The sequence below is a fragment of the Sciurus carolinensis genome, chromosome 1 (assembly GCF_902686445.1).
Source record: "Sciurus carolinensis chromosome 1, mSciCar1.2, whole genome shotgun sequence".
Classification (NCBI taxonomy): domain Eukaryota; kingdom Metazoa; phylum Chordata; class Mammalia; order Rodentia; family Sciuridae; genus Sciurus; species Sciurus carolinensis.
Genome location: NC_062213.1, coordinates 136,848,971 through 136,867,119, shown reverse-complemented (window position 1 = coordinate 136,867,119; position 18,149 = coordinate 136,848,971). Strand labels below are relative to the sequence as shown.

Here is an 18,149-nt window from a genome sequence, read left to right as displayed (position 1 = left end):
TACCCTAAAACAAGGCAATGGAAATTCGAGTTATTCAAAACTCTGTTACAGTATTTCTATGAATGTGGCTTTTCCTCCATTTCCAAATAGTAATAAACTATTAGTAAATTTTCATTTAAAGATTAATAAACTATTATCTTAAATTACTTTCTCCTATTCATTACTTTTATTCACTTTAAAAACACTTTTATAAATAAAATTTTGAAAAGTAAAATGTTTATTTGCACTCTGTCAAAGGCAGCATGGTAAGCACTGTGAACAATGATACAGATATAGAAGAATAAAATAAAATATAGAAGAATAAAATTAAAGTCCTTGCCTATAAGGTTGCTCTATTTGCTCAAGTATAAGAGGAAAAATACCACAGATAAATATGAAAGGAGTATGGAGAGGTAAACACCCTGTGACCTTAAGTAGCAAAAGTTGGCACCATTGGAGAAGTAGCATTATGTTCCACAATTTTGCAGTCCATAGAGTTCTTTTTTTATTTTTTTATTTTTACAGACTGCATTTTGATTCATTGTATACAAATGGGGTAAAACCCAAAGGTTTTGACAACTCACTTGGTGGCACTCTTGACATATTTGAATAATCTAGAGACCATTTATAGTCTTGATTTATTCCAATGAATCTGAATTCCCTTACACTTCATTGCAGAAGTATTAATCTGATTATGTTGTACTGTCCTACTGCCTGCAGGTAGTGTTTGGTAAAACAATATATGCACCATATTACTTTTCAAAAATAACAACCACTGACTTCAAGAACGAATTATGAAACTGTATCTAAGTTGGGTCCTATCAAATAGGGAATACTTAAGTGCTGATGAGAAGTGTTCATTTTTAGTGGTGCAAAATGGCATGAGCAAAGGTATAAGTAAATGAAAGGTAGAAAATTAAGTTTAGGGTAACACAAATAGTGAATCTGAGCAAAATGTAGTTTAGTACAGATGTGGGAGATTAAGCCATCAATTTCTGGCTTAAAATTAAAAGTTATAGAGTAGAACAGTAGATGCTAAGATACTGAATACTATAACCACAAAAGATATATAGCTTCTGAGTATTTATTTGAAATGGGTTGGTCTGATTGAAATGTAATGTAAGTATAAAATACACATTAGATTTTAAAACCTTTACACCAACAAAGAATACAAAATATCTTATTGCTAATTACATATTGAAAGGATGGTATTTTTGTATCTTGGGTTAAATAAAATATATTATTAAAATTAATTTTACCTGCTTGTTTTACTCTATAATGTAGTTCACATCTTTCACATAATATTTCTATTGAGTAGTATTAGATTTTAAACACTGAAATCCAATTCATCACGAGTAAATTACTTTGAAATAAACTTTCAAAGTCTACACAAATTTTCTCTTCAATTTTTGTGTGCATTTAGGTGAACAGTAAAGAATGAAGCAGTTTAGTAAGTTGTAGTGCCTAGCTCTTGACAGAGAGATCAATACACACTCTTTGTCAAATCTATGGCAGGATAACATACAGATTAATTTTTTAGTATTCTTTTCTTCCTTATCTGGAAGTTGTCCCTCTCAAAAAGGAACCCTTTTTGTTAGTTTTAGAGGAGTTTTGCTAACAGGCAGAAAGAAGTTATGTGTGGATCAGATTACTTTGAATATTGCTTTAGTTTTCAGAAAGTAAAGAGAGGGAGAGGGAAAAAGGGTGAGAGGGTAAGAGAGAAGGAGGGAGAAAGGAATATTTCCCCAGGATTAGGGAGAAAACAGAGATCGTAGGTTCCTGTGAAAATTGGTGACCCTTAAACAACTCCCAAATGCTTCCTCAGGGAATGCCAGGCCTGGATAAACAGCTATATGATACACTGACTTTCAGTGACAACTTTCAGTGACAGCTGGAGAATAATGAACATTACAGAATTTCTTCCATTTCCTGCATAATACAAAAGTAACCTAGATTCTGATGTCATTCTAGGGAGAAAGTGGGACATCAATAATGAATAAGAGTCACTTTCTTCCCAGTTTGATTGAATGTGAGCTCACAGTTTGATTCCTTGGCACTATGAGGCAGTATGGGGATTAATCCTAGTAAAGGAGAATTGATTAAATCTTCTGTTTACAAATACTGTACTTCTATTTTCTGCAGGGTTTTGTATATTAAGTTAAGAAAGAGTTAATTATACATATTCTGCCAGTATGATTTCAGCTCCAGACAGACATGCTGATAGTTAAAAACCAATTAAACTTAGCATTTCTTCACTGACCTTAGAAAGTGTTCTTATGCTTTCCTTAGATTCTAGCATCATAACAATAATAAATTTAATACAGAAATTTGATCTTTGGAAAATATAGCAATAATTCTGTCACTCTTTTTTAGTTAAATTTCAAATTTGCAAAAATTAGCAATTCTTTTTTATTTTATTTTTACAGACTGCATTTTGATTCACTGTACACAAATGGGGTACATCATTTCATTTCTATAGTACATAGGTGTACATGATGTAGATTCATACCATTCGTGTAATCATACATGTACATAGGGTAATGATGTCTATCTCATTCCACTATCTTTCATATTCCCACCCCTCTCCCCTCTCATTTCTCTCTATGTAATCTAAAGTTCCTCCATTCTTCTCTTACCCCCCCACTTCCCCGCCCCCATTATGTATCATCATCCACAGAATATTATTCAGTCATAAAGAATAATATTATGGCATTTGCAGATAAATTAATGGAATTGAAGACTATCATGCTAAGTGAAATAAACCAAGTCCAAAAAACCAAAGACAGAATGTTTTCCCTGATAAGTGGCTGAAAATTAGCAATTCTTATAGGCTATTTTCTTTCAAACCTTCATGATGTACACATTAAACTGCTGCATTACTTTATATCTGTAGGTGTTACAGAAGATCATCCAAAACTTGGAAATAGGCAACCCCCCCAAAAACAAAAAAGGGTGGCATATTCTTTCAACATGATAAAATGGTGAATGCTACTCAATGTTTATCTAAGGAATGTACTTAATTTGACTCACTGTTTATTATAAAGAACTCAGACTTCATGAAATGGTATTAACTTGTAGATTTCTGATCAGTGGAATATATAATCTCCAAAACTATGGTTTATTGCCTTGTAGCTAACCACAAATCCTATTCTAACATTCTTAATTAAATTTCATATCTATACAAATATGAATATAAGTAGGTATATTCTCAATTGCCCTTTGAACCATTCTTAACATCTTACTGGTTCCCTGTAAGTTGACTTGTGCTCATTTCATATTTATATGACAGTCAGAATTTTATCCTTTTGAAAACTGTATTTTAAAGCTGATAATAAAATCAGGTGCTTTACCTTTAGGCCTTCTGGTCCTGGTTCACCCATATATCCCTTTCGACCTGGTTTTCCCTATAAAAGAACAGAATGAAAGAAAAAAAGCAAGAGATGAGATATGTTTAGTTTTTCTCATTTCTGAACATTTCCTAAAGTTTATGAAATGTAAACTACTCAAAAAAATGAAACACTTCAAAGTTATGATAAATATGTTTTATCATACTAGTTAGCCACTCATGCTTTGAATACTTCTTGACTGTCTCCTACATGCCATGCACAGATCTAGATTCTGGGAAATGAGGGAGCACTAAACACACCTGCTCTCTAGAGTTTACATTTCAGTATAGATGACATAATGTTTTATAAAAGTCAGTTTTTAAAAATTACATGTCACATATTGCATATTATATTATACATACTTAAAAATTTTATATAATTTAAAATAATATACCATATATTTCATATATATGTATAGCTGTATAGCATGTTAGGATGATAGATACTGGTATATAAAATAAAGGACAACAAATCAAGCATGGAGGTAGATACACAGACTGTTGTGGAAGTTTTGTTGAAATTTTTGATAGTATTTTCAGGGAGGAAAAAAATCTCACTGAAAATGTGGCACCTGAGTGAAGTTTTAAAGCAAGAGACAAGTTATATGAATATCTGAAGGAAGAACATTGCAGGCAGAGGAAGAGCATGTGCAAAAATATGTTGGCAGGAACACACATGGAGTACTGGAGCACCTGTGAGGAGACAATGCAACTAGAGCAGAATTAAGAAAGGAGAAGATGAATAAGAGGATAAGTCAGGAAGGAATGGGGAATGGAAAGCCAAGTCATGTAGGACACTGTCAGTTACAGAAAGGACTTTGGATTTTATTCAGACTGAGACAGGAAGCCTTAGAGGAGAAAAGAAAAGTGATATTATCTATGTTTTAAAGGATCACTTTGATGCGAGAGGAGAAGGAAGTCCAAACAAAACACAAGTCTACTGCAAAGATCCAAGTGACAGATGATGGTGGTTTAGATCATGATGGTAGCAGAGGAGGTTATGGTAAGATTCTGGATATGATTTGAATGTAGAGTTTCCCGGAACTACTGTCAGGTCATGTGTAGAATAAAAACTGGGAACATCTTGAAATATAACTTAATAGAGGATAGAGATAGATAGATAGATAGATAGACAGACAGACAGACAGACGAACAGTATGCCTACATGAGGTTAATTTGTTAACAAAAATGGGACCACACTTCTTAAGGTACCTTGTAATCTTGTAGACATTTTTTCATGCCAGTAAATATTTTGCTATCCAAAAAAACAAAAACAAAAACAAAAACAAAAACAAAAACAAATAAACTCAGGGTTTTTAATCTGTGTAAATGAACAAAAAAAAATGAAGAAGACATGTAAGAATAGGTTTGGGATTAAATTAAAAGGTGAATTTTGGACATTTTAGTTAAATATTCTTGTTAGACATCTAACTGGAAAGATCTTAAGGTAGTTATACAAGTGCAGTGTTCAAGGATAGACAGTTCTGATCTAAAGATATAATTTTGGAAAGTATCAGTGTCCAGATGGTATTTAAAGCCTTAAGCCTGGATAATTTAGTCTAGGCAGTGAGTATAGATAGAAAATAGAAGTTCATTACCAGTCCTGGAGGCATTCCAAAAGTCAGAATTTGAAGAAGTGAGGAAACTATGAAATTTGATGCCAGAGAATTAGGAAGAAAATTATGCAAGTGAAGAAAGTGTTTCCAGAAGGACAGAGTGATCTTGTTAAGTTCCAAGGGACATGAGCATTGAGTAATACGAGGATTATGAAGCTTAAGAAATTATCATTGGATTCAGCAAATGGGGGCTACCAATGACTTTTAGGACATCATTTGCATTTTGGAACAGAGGGTACAAAAATGGTTTACTCAGACATCAGGAGAACAAAATTGAAAAGAACATATATAAATAATATTTCTGAGGAGATTTACTGAAAAGGAAAGGAGATAAATGAAGTTAACACTTGGATGGAAATTGGAATCAATGTAAGTGTTTTGTTTTTAAGGTGGAAGAAATAATAGTAGGTCTATTTGTTGATAGGAATGATCTAGTAGAAGGAAAAGAATTAGAATACAAGAGGTAAAGGTACAAATTGTTGGATCATGTTATTGTATAAGAAGACAAAGTGTGTCACAGTGAACAAGATAGAAAAATGACCTGTTTAGTCACAAAAGATGATACAAGGCAGAGTAAATGGCCATAGGCAGAGGGAGGCAAGTAGATGCAATGGCAAAACATTAGGCATATTCTCTTCCAATTGCTTTAATCTTCTCAGAGAGGAGAAAGCAAAATAAAGGCTAAGAATGAAGATGATATGTGAATAGGATTTGAGAAGGGAAAGCATGAAATAACAATTTGGAAAGGTAAAAGAATAAATGAGCAGGGAAACAGAACTCAAACTGCAATTAGGGATAATTACAGTGCTTTAAGCAGGATAAGAAGGGATGCGGGGTCATGAGCAAGATAAGAAATAATGGAAAAGCAATAGGATCAACAGATTGAAATTCCTATTGGGTCTGTTAGATTGGATAAAAGAGAATATATTAGAAAGTAGGTAGTTGTTAGAGAATGAGAAGTTTGTCATAGAAAATAAGGAGAGGCTATTGTTACTGGTAATGAAGGTGAAGGGAGTAGAGGACATGATCACTGGAGGAGAGGAAGTCAATATTCTAGATATTGGATGGATTAACCTGGAGCGAATAGTTTCTAATATCAAACATGATCATATAATATTTCATTAGGAAAATCACTATGCTGCAATCAATGTGTATGACAAATTCAAATCTACAAGGAGAAAAAATATGAGGGGAGAGTACTAAATAGAACACTGATTTATAGTATTGACTAGGCATTCTATATCTTGTTTTTATTACTGCTATTCATTTAAAAAGTCACACTTTTCCTTCTAAAATGAAATAAAATGAAATAACTCTCTGGCTCATTCTGTTTTGACAACAAAATTTAGGGATTTAAAATTATATTCAGAATTTCTAGTTAAGAAGTTATTCTAATTTTTACTTTTGCTTTGCTTGAAATGATTTAATGGTTTCCTACCAAGTACAAAGCAGAACAAAGAACTGAAAATCATTCTATTATTATTAAATATCAATTTCTCTCTAATTAATTTAAGATATAGAGGATAAGAAATCTAGTGGAGTTCAAATTATTAAATGTCTTCTGTGATATTTACAATAACATTTTAGTAATTCATTTGATTTACATTTGTTATAAAGAATATAATGAAAATATTCCTTTAATCTTTAATAATGAAATACTCATTTGTGCATGAAGCATATTAAGAAATAGTTATATACTAAATCTACATTATTGAAAGAATCTCCTAGAATCTGGTATTAGTGCATTTATAAGCTCTTTGAGATCAAGTCATTCAGGGCATTAGTGATAGAATCATAATTTATGTTCCTATTTAAACTTTGTCACACTAGATTTATTTTGAGAGTGTTATACTTGAGTATGCAATTCTGAAACTTTATTTTCACATTTAAAAATATGTGATACATATCTTGCAAAGTTGTTTTCAAGATTAGGGTTGATTCATGTGACATACTTAGAGAAATAATGGACCCCAAACTGACTTTCAACCAATAGTAACAAGAATAATAAGTATTAAGACTAAGTAGATAAGAGGTAACTATGGTTTTCTTGTTTTATAGAGAAGTAAATTTAAAATAAGATCAATTTTACTGGGCTCAAATAACAGTTTTTATGTTATTGTCCTTGCAAAAATTAAGTCTTCTTTTCAACTGAATGGTAGCGATACATGTTCTAGTGAGGTAAAGATGCAAATGAAATGATTACTATTTCCTCAAATGTAAACATTCCTAAAAACCCTAAAATGTTTGATGTTTCCAAGAAAAGAGAATACGATGTAATTCAAGAGAATCTAATCCCTCTTAAAAGAAATATATTACCTTAACTACTTAATTATAATGTAAAATTTGGTCAGGCATGTGAAAAGTGTTCAAATTCATCTTCAGAACTTGAAAACAGTAGTTCATATATCACAATGTGACATTACCCAATGAAAAAGGAGGCAAGATAGATTTCTCATTGCTTTCCATAATTTTACTGACACACTTAGAAAACAGAAATTTCCAGAATATTACTAAAATTGCTGAAGTATTTTGTTTCCTATTACTTTTCCTATTACTTTTTGAGAAACTTATAAATTATTTGCACAAATTACTAAAACCACTGAAAAATCAAGCAAATACATAATTAGGAATAATATAATCCCAAATATCCCTGGAGAATTTCAGTTATTGGTTTACTTTATGGGGGATATTTTATGACTATAATTTGTTTTGAATTTTTGTTCTTTGCTACTAATAAAAATGTTAGGTTATTAAAAATATTTACAAGCTGGGTATAGTGGCACATGCCTATAAATCCACATGCTTGGGAGGCTGAGGCAGGAAGATCTCAAGTCCAAAACCAGCCTCAGCAACTTAGTGAGGCTCTGAGAAATTTAGAGAGCTCCTGTTTCAAAATTAAAAAAAAAAAATTAAAATTCAAAAAATTAAAAAAAAAAATATGGCTGGGAATGCAGCTTAGTGGTTAAGCACCTCTGAATTTAATCTCCAGTACACCCAACCCCCCAAAATTTATAGAACAGCTGTTTTCAAGATAAGAGCTTATATAAGATCATTTATATGATACCTACTCTAGGCCCCAGTTCTCCAAAGGGTCCAACTGGTCCTTCTTCTCCCTTAAAAAAAGATCAGAATATATTATGGCCTAAAATAAGCATTTAAAAATATAATCACTTAGTCTTTATATTTTTTCTGGGATCTGAATTTAATTCTGAGGTATGATAAAAATAATGCTGTGATTTTGTTTTATTTTAGAATTATATCACCCTGTAACATTTGATTTTCTTCTGTGATAACATCTATCTTAAGAGCGACATGTGCTATTGGATTATTTTTAAATTAGTAGGTGAGATAAGTCATACACAGAAAACTGGGAGTAGAGAAGAATGAAAGTGATTAGGATATCACAAAACCAGCATTAGGAACACTGAGACCATCATTAAGAATAATCTTTACTTTGCTGGGTTCATAGAGAAGAACTCAACTAAATTCTTAACAGATAGAAATCAACACACATTGATATATTTTCAAATTACTTTTACAGTATATGTTTGCTCAAGGAACATTCACTCAACAAGTATGTTTTTGAGTCTTAAGCTCTAGTGATTCAGAGGTATAATCAGATCTTACCCAAATGCAGTTTACTGTTTACAGAATTTATTCTTGACGAATTAGTAGGTTCAATATTCTTAAGAGTAAAATAATGTCATAAAATATAAAAATCTGGTGCATTCTTATAAGGATCAAAAACTACAGGTAGATAGACACTAATGATGAACATAAAAATAAAGAACTTCTAAGAGAAGTTTTCTAAGGGAATAAAAAGTTCTGTATTCATATAACCATTAGCAGACATATTTACTAAATATACTGATTTATTCACCTCTTAATAAATAGCTGATGTTTCTAGTTGATATTATATTTTAGCAACATATACAGACCTCTCAGGAATCATTTATCTTATTTGTTTAATAAACATTTTTATCAATTCACAATTCAATTAAAATATAATTTATTAGGTCACAAATGTAAAATAGTCACAAATAATATAAATTCTAATAAATATGAGTGAGATTCTGGGTTCAGATTCTTCAAATTTCCACTGTAGACCAGTGACATGAATCACTGATAGAACACTGTAAAATGATTCTAAATTCCATTCCATAACTTCCCATACAAAATGGTAACTTGAAATCCTTCATGTCAAAAATTGTTCACACTAAGGTAATGATTTATTTAAGCAAAAACCAAAGTTTCATGAAAAATAAAAAGGAAAATATGAAATTAAAAGCTAATGCCTGGATATTCATTTCCTCCATACCTGAGTTCCTTTGAGACCAGGAGGTCCAGGAGGCCCTCTATTTCCAAGGAGTCCCTATAAAAGAATACAGCAATGTAAGCACACAAAATAAACAATAAACCAACTGATGTTTTGATCAATCAGCTCTAATATGGAGATGGACAGTAGTATTTGGTACCATTCATTTTTCATTGAGGTTATTAAAACAAAATAGGAAAAAACTACAAGGCATTTAGACAAAGTTTTTCTAAATTTAAAGTAATGAGTCCAACTGTTAATCTGACAATAAATAAATATATAATGGAGTATCCACCAAGACTTAAAAACAGATGGAAGGGAAATGTATCTGTTAAGAGACTAGCAGAGTCTGGAACTCATTATTCATATTAAATGTTCTTTAACTGATTTCCCTTTGTTATACAACCTGGTAAAAGGAGAAAGGCAATTTGCAAAGAAAGTTACTCTCTAAATTTGATGAGGAATTTTAAGACTATTCTTTTGTTAAACATAATGAATATAACATTCAATTGCTCCCAATTGAATAAAACCTTGTTCAAAGTGACTATAAAAAAGAACTTCCCAATTCAGGAAACACCATATAACATTCATTCACATGGTAACATTTTTCTTAATTAGTTCTATTCTCTTAACTATGTTTCCTTAAGGAAACACTTTATTCCCCATGTTTAGGTTTGAAGGGTATGACTATCCCTTCTGTAAATAATGGCTATGTGACAGGGACCTAAGTCAATCAGCGTATTCTACACTCACAGAAACAGTAAATTTGTTCAGGAGCAATAAAGTCAGTGTAGTAAAAGCAAATTTCAAACTTTAGTGAAACTGCTGGGAAGACAGAAAAACTTTAAGGATGAGGTAAACCTGAACAGTGGGAAACCATCAAGGGGAGAGAGCCTGAAGACAAAATAAATGAATTTAACAATGGAGAAAGGAGTGATTGAGCTCTCATATTGTTCAGGGTCTTGAGTACAGTTGTGATTGAGTTCTTAAATTTTTCATTTTATTTACTTAAGCCTGCTTGAATTCCATTTCTATTAGTTACAAGTGAAAGAATTCTTATTGGTATAATGATTTCAAACTCTTTAATATTCAAAATACTCTTTTTCTAGAATTCAAAGTAAAAGATTTAAAGATTGTCAAAGACTGATTGGAGGTACAGAATGTAAATGCTGTTATATTTTAATCTTGTCACGTGATAGCTAATATTTAAACATTTAGTTCACTTTGTTCATCTTTTCATCTGACATTTTATTAATATTCTACTATGCATAAGACCTAACAAACAGAACAACATTAGGCCTTGAGTATAAATAAGACACAGTCTCTGTTCTCTCTGTTCTTAATGAATTCCTAATTTATGTAGGAGACAGTCCTTTAAAATAAAAATTGTTAAATAGGAATTATAATAGAAGTAGAAGTATATGAAAGTATAGAAAAATTAGAAGAAGCAGCAAAATTCTTTCTGGGAGGATCAGAGAAATATTAATATGTGTAAATAATTTTGTATTATGATATGTTGATAAAAACATAAATAAAAATAACCATATACTAAAAAAGTTATAAATATCATCCTGGGGAGCAAAAACACTGATGAATATACAATATTAGATTAGAGAACGTGTTTAAGAAACTGGATCAATTCCATATCCATGTTATAAACAGCTGAGGGCTGAGTAGTTAAAGAGAAATAGGTCCTTTCATTCTGTGAGAATAGCTATTTACTTGGGTGGCACCATTGACTGAGAGCCCTAAATAAACCTTCCAGAGAAAAAGGCAAACTTAGGCTACCTATCTTTCCTTTTCCAATACCAAATTATAATCTTAAATGAATAATAAAAACTGGATTAAGAAAAAAATGTTACATGCTATTTATAAGAAACACACTTAAAAAAGAAATATAGGAAGATTGAAAATCCACACACACACACACACCCACAAATGATATGCAAGGGATTTACTGACTCAAAATAGCTAATTATATTCATATTAGATTTAGTAGATGTTAAGGTAAAATAGATTATTAGAGTTAAGTGAGTAATTAAAATTATAAAAGATTATATTCACCATGAAGATTAAAAACTCTCAATTCTATTCATGTAATAACATAAAGTCTGAATATTAAATAACAGATATACAAAGATAAATTCACTTCTGGAAAAATTGTAACACATCTTCTCAATAATTAACAGACAAAGCAGACAAAATCTTAAGACTAAAGAATACTTAAATAGCTAGATTAACAAACTTGATCTGATGGTCATGTATAGAACACAGAATCTCCAAATGGAAGTTTGCAGTCTTTCCACACACAAGCAACATTTGTGGAACTAACCAAAACAAAGGCCACAAAAGTCTATCAACAGCAGTATCAATTAAATTATAAATATATGTAGTGAATTTATCATGTTAAAAACTTGATTTTGTCGGGAGTGGTAGACCATGCCTGTAATGGTTGAGAGCGGCTTGGGAGGTTGAGACAGGAGGATTGGGAGTTCAAAGTCAGCCTCAGCAACTTAGCAAGATCCTAAGCAATTCAAAGAGATACTGTTTCTAAATAAGACATAAAAAAGGGCTGGGGATGTGGCTCAGTGGTTAAGCACCCCTGGGTTCAATCCCCCATACTAAAAAACAAAAATAAAACCAAACCTGATTTTTTAAAAATTCAAAATGCATAGAACCGTAAATTGAATTTTACTAGGTACTATGACTTCGGTTTTCTTATCTATAGAATCATGTTACCACCAGCATCATAAAGTTGCTATAGAAATAAATAAGACAGTACATGAAATACAACAAAGATTCAATAAATATGAGTTTCCTTTCTACTTATACATCTCTGTCTCTACTTCCCGACTGACATGAGGTGTGAGGCTTTCCTCTGCCTCACCCTCCCACCATGATGCTTCACTTTGGGCCCAGAGCAGTGAAGTCAGTCAACCATGGACCATAAGCCAAAATTAAACTTTTCCTCCTCTAATTTATTCTTGTTAGTTATTTTGTTGTGATGAAAAGCTGGCTAAAACAGACCCCTAATATCAAAAACAATCTTGCAAGAGAAGCAAAAAGCTGTTAGTTTCATGCTTCCTGATTTCAAAACATATTACAAAGCTTCAATGTCAAAATAGAATGGCATAAAAATACACAGATATTCAGGTCAATGGAATAAAATGGAGAAATCAGAAATAAATCCAAGAATATGCAGTCAAATGATCTGCCACAGGGTGACAAGATTACACAAGAAGGAAAGGACAGTCTCTTCAACATTGGTGAGAAAACTATATCCACATGGAAAAGAATAAAAATCGAATTCTTATTGTTACATCATACACAAAAATCAACTCAAAATTAGACTTAAAACATGACGATGAAAACCATAAAACAAAGAGGAAGGAGAACATTTTCATAACATTGGTCTTAAAATGATTTCTTGGATAAGAGACCAAAAGCACTGACAACAAAAACAAAAAAAGACAAATGGAACTACATCAAATGAAAGAGCTTCTGCACAGCAAAGGAAATAGGCAGCAAAATGAAAAGCCAACCTACAGAATGGGAGAAAAGATCTGTAAGCCATTAATCAGATATGAGGTTAAGATTCAAAGTATGGTTTTCTACAATTCAATAGCAAAAAAGCAAATAACCCAATTAAAAAGTGAGCAAAGGACTTAGGGGTCTTTATTCATGTTCAAAAGAACTGAAAACAGGATCTTGAAGAGACTTGCACTTGCACTCTTACATTCACTGGATAATTCACTATTATCTACAATAACCAAGAGTGTAATAACCTAAATGTCCATTGACAGATGAATGAATAAATAAAGTGTGACATATACAAACAAAGGAATATTCTCCAGTCATAGAAGAAGGAACACCTATTACATGGAGCAAGATAAATGAACCTTGAAGACACTACATTAAGTGAAATAAGTCAGTCACAGAGAACAAATACCACATGATTCTATTTCTAAGAAGTAAGAAAAGTAGTCAAAAATCATAGAAATAAGTAGAATGATGGTTGCCAGGGGCTGGGGCAGCGGGCAATGAGGAGTTACTTTTCAATGAGTATAGAGTTGTAGTCATGTCATACAAGAAGAAAAAAGAGATCTACTGTACAATAACAGGCTTACATATGAAGTATTATAATACTATAATGTTGAAAAAGGCTATATTACATGTTGTGTAGTTTTTAAAACAACACACACACACACAATCTTCCATGGGCTTGTTGGTATTCAAGTTCCTCAAATTTAAAATTAATATGTGTCATTAACAGTCTTCTTACTGTCAGATTTACTCCTGCCTTCTATGTCTGTGATCATTTTATACCTGTTGTATAGAATGTCTCACCTCTTGGCTCCACTTGGCCAAATTCAATTCCCTCCAACTTGAATCCCAACTTCTCCATAAAGTCTTTCAGAAAAATGGCCACAGAGATTATTCTCTTCTTTTGAAGTCCTCACTACTCTCTTATCATGTTGTTTAGTTATTATACTTTTTAACTTTTCACATGTGGAAGATTTGTGTTTCCAGATGATTATAAATCCCTAGTACAGAGAAGACCATGTCTTAATCTTGTTTTCAAGTCACTACTTAACATAGTACAAACAGTAACACAGTACAATGTTTGCCTGTTATACAAACTCAATAAATACTTCTCATCTGAGTAAATGCTGCCTGGAGAATAAAGTGGTTACTATAAGAAATCTGTGATTAAAATCTTGACTTAGGGGATGGAATGTGAATATCCAGGGCTGGGTTGATGTGATCTTGTTATGCATCTTCCTATTATGAAGTTAGCTTTCCTCCACACAGATAAACACATGGCATGTTGTAAGGATATAGTGCAAAAGTTATTTTCATATCTTTAGCAACATAAATGTAGACTTTCTTTGGAAATTTATCAGGGCTGTTATATGAGAGACGAAGAGTCAATTCTAACATGCCTAACACCATAACCAAAGTAAAAACACAAACCATCAAAGCAACAAATATATTATTCCTTTTTTACTAGAGAATAGAGAATATTTATTAGGTTCTCATACTTTCTGCAGTAAGCAGTAAAGGATGTGGTTTTGCTAGTGCTTTGTGATCTTGAAAGCAGATTGCCAAACTGACTTTCAAGAAGGTTTACAGAAGTATGTTTAATATCCACATACAAATACATGTACACATACAACTCTACAATCAGTAGAATCATATTTCATACAAGTTCCCAATGCTAGTTTGAAGTTTTTAGTCAACTGGCAGAAAAATGAAGAAAAATTAAAGGCTTCTTGAGTTGTGTCATATGGTTCTGGAAAGAACCCAATTTGTTTGCAAAGAGGGAAATTTTTAAAAAAATATAAAGCACATGATTTTCCTGCTGTCCATGTTGTAGAGCCTTGAAAGACCTTTATATGATCCCCTTTCCAAACAAGACATGTATATCAAAATAAAGAAAGTTTTGAGATGCTTCTGTGACACAGTATATGCAGCTAAAGAAACACATCATGTCAACAGGGTCCGTAGTTTGCCTCTGTTTTCCCTGTTTCCAGGGAAAAAAACAAGGCAAATGGGAAGGGCCAAGGAGATAGAGCAATACAGATCTTTCTCAACCTATAAAACATAAGATTATATTCCTCCCTTAAAATATTTTGGATCTTTTAATAAAATTATACCTTCTAAAATATTGTTTTAAGATTCAGTGATATGTATAAATTAATTTGTCTCACACTGTTGTTGCTAGTGAGTCTGTAAGTTCATGTCTATTGAATAAATTTAGATATTGCAACAGAAAACTAATCATCACCCACAGGAAATTCAACTATTAATGTTCAATAAAATATCTAGCTTTCAGGTCTTTTAACCCACTTTAAACATTTCAATTTTAAGACTAAGAGAAGTAGTAAGAAGGAAGTTATAAAGATCACTATTGTAATCATATTAAATAAACAGTTCAGTTGGCTTTCTTTAGTTCTCTGACTTTTTTTGGACAAAACTTCAAAACAAAATCTCCAAATTTAAAGAATTTTGCAAGCTATCTGGTTTTTCAACTAGTATAATATGCATACTTAGATATTAAATTGAAGCATTCTCCTCCTTGAGTATTTTCCAATTTCCTGAGACAGAATCTGTTGCTCATATTGAGATTCTCACAGCATGTCATCAACTATTTTTTATAGCACTTGTAACAAAATGAGTTTTTGCCTCATCCAGGGGATTATAGTTTAGAAATTTTTTATAATCTCACATTTAGTACTTGACCTAACAACAGGAGAAACTAAATGCAGGTTGAATGAGTTAATTATTGAACAAGTGAATAAATAAATGGATCTATATGTGTATTATGTATCAAGTTTCAAATTCCTAAATTTGTAGCAGGTGAAGAGCTAAGGCAAACATGAAAAACATCAGCTCCATTATCTGTACTATCTATCTTCCTTAGCTTCTCTTCATGCTACTATTTGTACTTTCTTCTTGGTTTACTGCTAGCTGTTAATTATTTCTATCTAGATGTCATGTAGATATCTCAGACTAAGATCCCCAAAATAAAACGTCTTGACTTTCTCATTCTCCAAACCAACAAGTCCTTCTGCATTCCCTTTTTAGCTTTTTAAAAAATTTGTTCTTCTTTTTAGTTATACATGACAGTAGAGTATAATTTGACATATTTATACAAACATGGAGTACATCTTATTCTAATTAGGATTCCAGTCTTGTGGTTGTACATGATGTAGAGAGTCACTGTGGTGTATCACATATATACACAGGAAAGTTATGTCAGAATCATTCTATGTCTTTCCTATTTTAGATCAATGACATCAGTAGCCTAAATCAGCCTCAGTTTTACTACTGTCACTTTCATTTAGTCAGTTACCAAGTTGTCTTGTTTCTATTTCCAAAATAGCTTTTATCCACAGTTATTCAAGCAGTCGTCCATTCAATCCACAGTAATTGAGTTCCCATTCTGTATCATGCATATTTTTCTCATTACTGTGATATAATAAAATTCATTAGACTCTTCTCTAATATAGTCTAATATAGTTAAGCACAACAGGTATAATATATGAAGATAAGTACTTGATTTCTTTTTTCAGTAATACAAGGAAAGATCTTAATTAGATTTGGGGGGAACAAGGAAAGCTGCCTGGAATATATGGTATGTGATGTATAAGTATTAGACAGAAGAAGAAGAGCATAGGAAGGTAGAGAGATATTCAGATAAAAGAACAATATAAGAGAAGCTGTGAGATTTGAACAAGAATGGCATGTTTTGGTCATCTAAATAGTTTGGCTGAAGTGATGCTTTTAAAATAATGATGATAAATATGACTATGTAAATATAGATTTAGAGAAAAAAGGTTAGGTCATGAAGAACCTTGTATTAAAAATAACGAAGTATAAGATTTAACCTAGAAGCTGTAGAGATTACTGAAGGATTTGAGCACAAGAGCGACAAAATCAGATCTATACAAAGATTATTTCCATCAGTGCTTGGCCAAAGATTTAAAGAAATATCAGTCTGCAGGCAGGGAGAATAACTGAAGGCCCATTACAATAATTCTGGGGGAAATGTAGAGGGCCTAAACTACAACATTGGCAGTGGGAATGGTTTTACAAAGAGGGGAAATTTTGATTCAGAGGAGAATTTAGGATAGAGGTTGTAATCGATGGCATGAGGTTGTTCAAGAGTCAGGACAGAATTTGATGCGAAACATATGTTGAACTTGAACAGGCAGAGGACACTTAAATGAAAACAGGGAGGAAGAAAAAACTGCTGCCTATAGGGAAAAGCTTGTAGGTGGCACATAGTGTTTTCAGACAAAATGTTCAGTTAAATTTTAATTTTATATAAAAATGCGTAACTTTTAGTTCAAATATTTTCCAAACATTATACCTCCATTGCTTCACAAGTTTCCTATTCCTGAATGCTATAGATCCCATTTTTCTGCTTTGGAAATTCTTACTTATTCATTATGCTAGCTCAAGGGCTACCTTTTTGCAAAGCCTGTTCTCTCTGACCTGTGCTCTCACAGCATTATGTATTATATACTATTCATTATTCATTATAATATATAAAGGTTTTTCTGCAAATCTCAATTTCATTTCTTGAAAGTAGGGATCAGGACTATTCATCTTTGTAGCCTTAGGTATAGCACAATGGCTGTCTTATACAGAAGAGATAGCAAATATTCAGCAAAATTTGCTGAATGAATAAATAATGAATGTTGTTTCAGATCTTTATTAGTTTATAGCCAGCTTTTTATAGTTTATGTCTCTGCCTTCAGTTTCTCCCCTCTTTAAAAGACTCTCCCTATTGACATAAGAGGTGTATTTTCAAAACATAAACTGTTTAGGATACTTTACTACTTAAATATATTTGAGGGAGGATCCAAGATGTCGGACTAGAGGGAGGCTGCATTCCTTGTCACTCTGTAACTCCGGTTTCAAGTAGAGGATATCTGTTTCTTGATTGCTCACTGTCAGGCACCTATCATCTGCCATTTGCCTGCCTCTGGCCGGTCCATTGCCTGCCTTACACCTATCCATCACCCAACGCACGAGGTTCACCTTCCGATCGTCTGACAACAGTCAGCAAACTGATCACCGACCGCCAGTGGAGCACCAGCTGCCTGCTGTTGCCTGGAAGTTCTCTGTCACCGTACCTTCAGGTTTGATTACATGTGGTTGCCACCATTTTGAGACAACAGCCAGGCCCTGTAGGATGCCTGGACGGACTGACTGAGCCCTGTCTCCAGGATCCCTCACCCCAACCGATCACTCCCTGTCTCTGGGGCCCTCACATCGACTGACTTCTCCCTGCTGCCAGGACCCCCCAGACCAACTGACTGCGTCCTATCACTGGGACCCCAGA

General features: G+C 32.6%; 1 protein-coding gene across 2 annotated transcripts in view; it reads right to left on the bottom strand.

The window, feature by feature from the left end:
* The window catches only part of Col24a1 (collagen type XXIV alpha 1 chain), a 391,233-nt gene that overhangs the window by 185,327 nt on the left and 187,757 nt on the right, over nucleotides 1–18,149 (bottom strand). For both annotated transcript variants that reach the window (XR_007104846.1, XM_047523663.1), the window contains exons 21-23: nucleotides 9,299–9,352; nucleotides 8,049–8,093; nucleotides 3,330–3,383 (exon numbers count right to left, since the gene is read on the bottom strand). Coding sequence is in view for 1 of the 2 variants with exons in the window: in XM_047523663.1 (XP_047379619.1) it covers nucleotides 3,330–3,383; nucleotides 8,049–8,093; nucleotides 9,299–9,352 (153 nt within the window). In the remaining variant the exon portion in view is untranslated. The remainder of the gene's footprint in view (nucleotides 1–3,329; nucleotides 3,384–8,048; nucleotides 8,094–9,298; nucleotides 9,353–18,149) is intronic.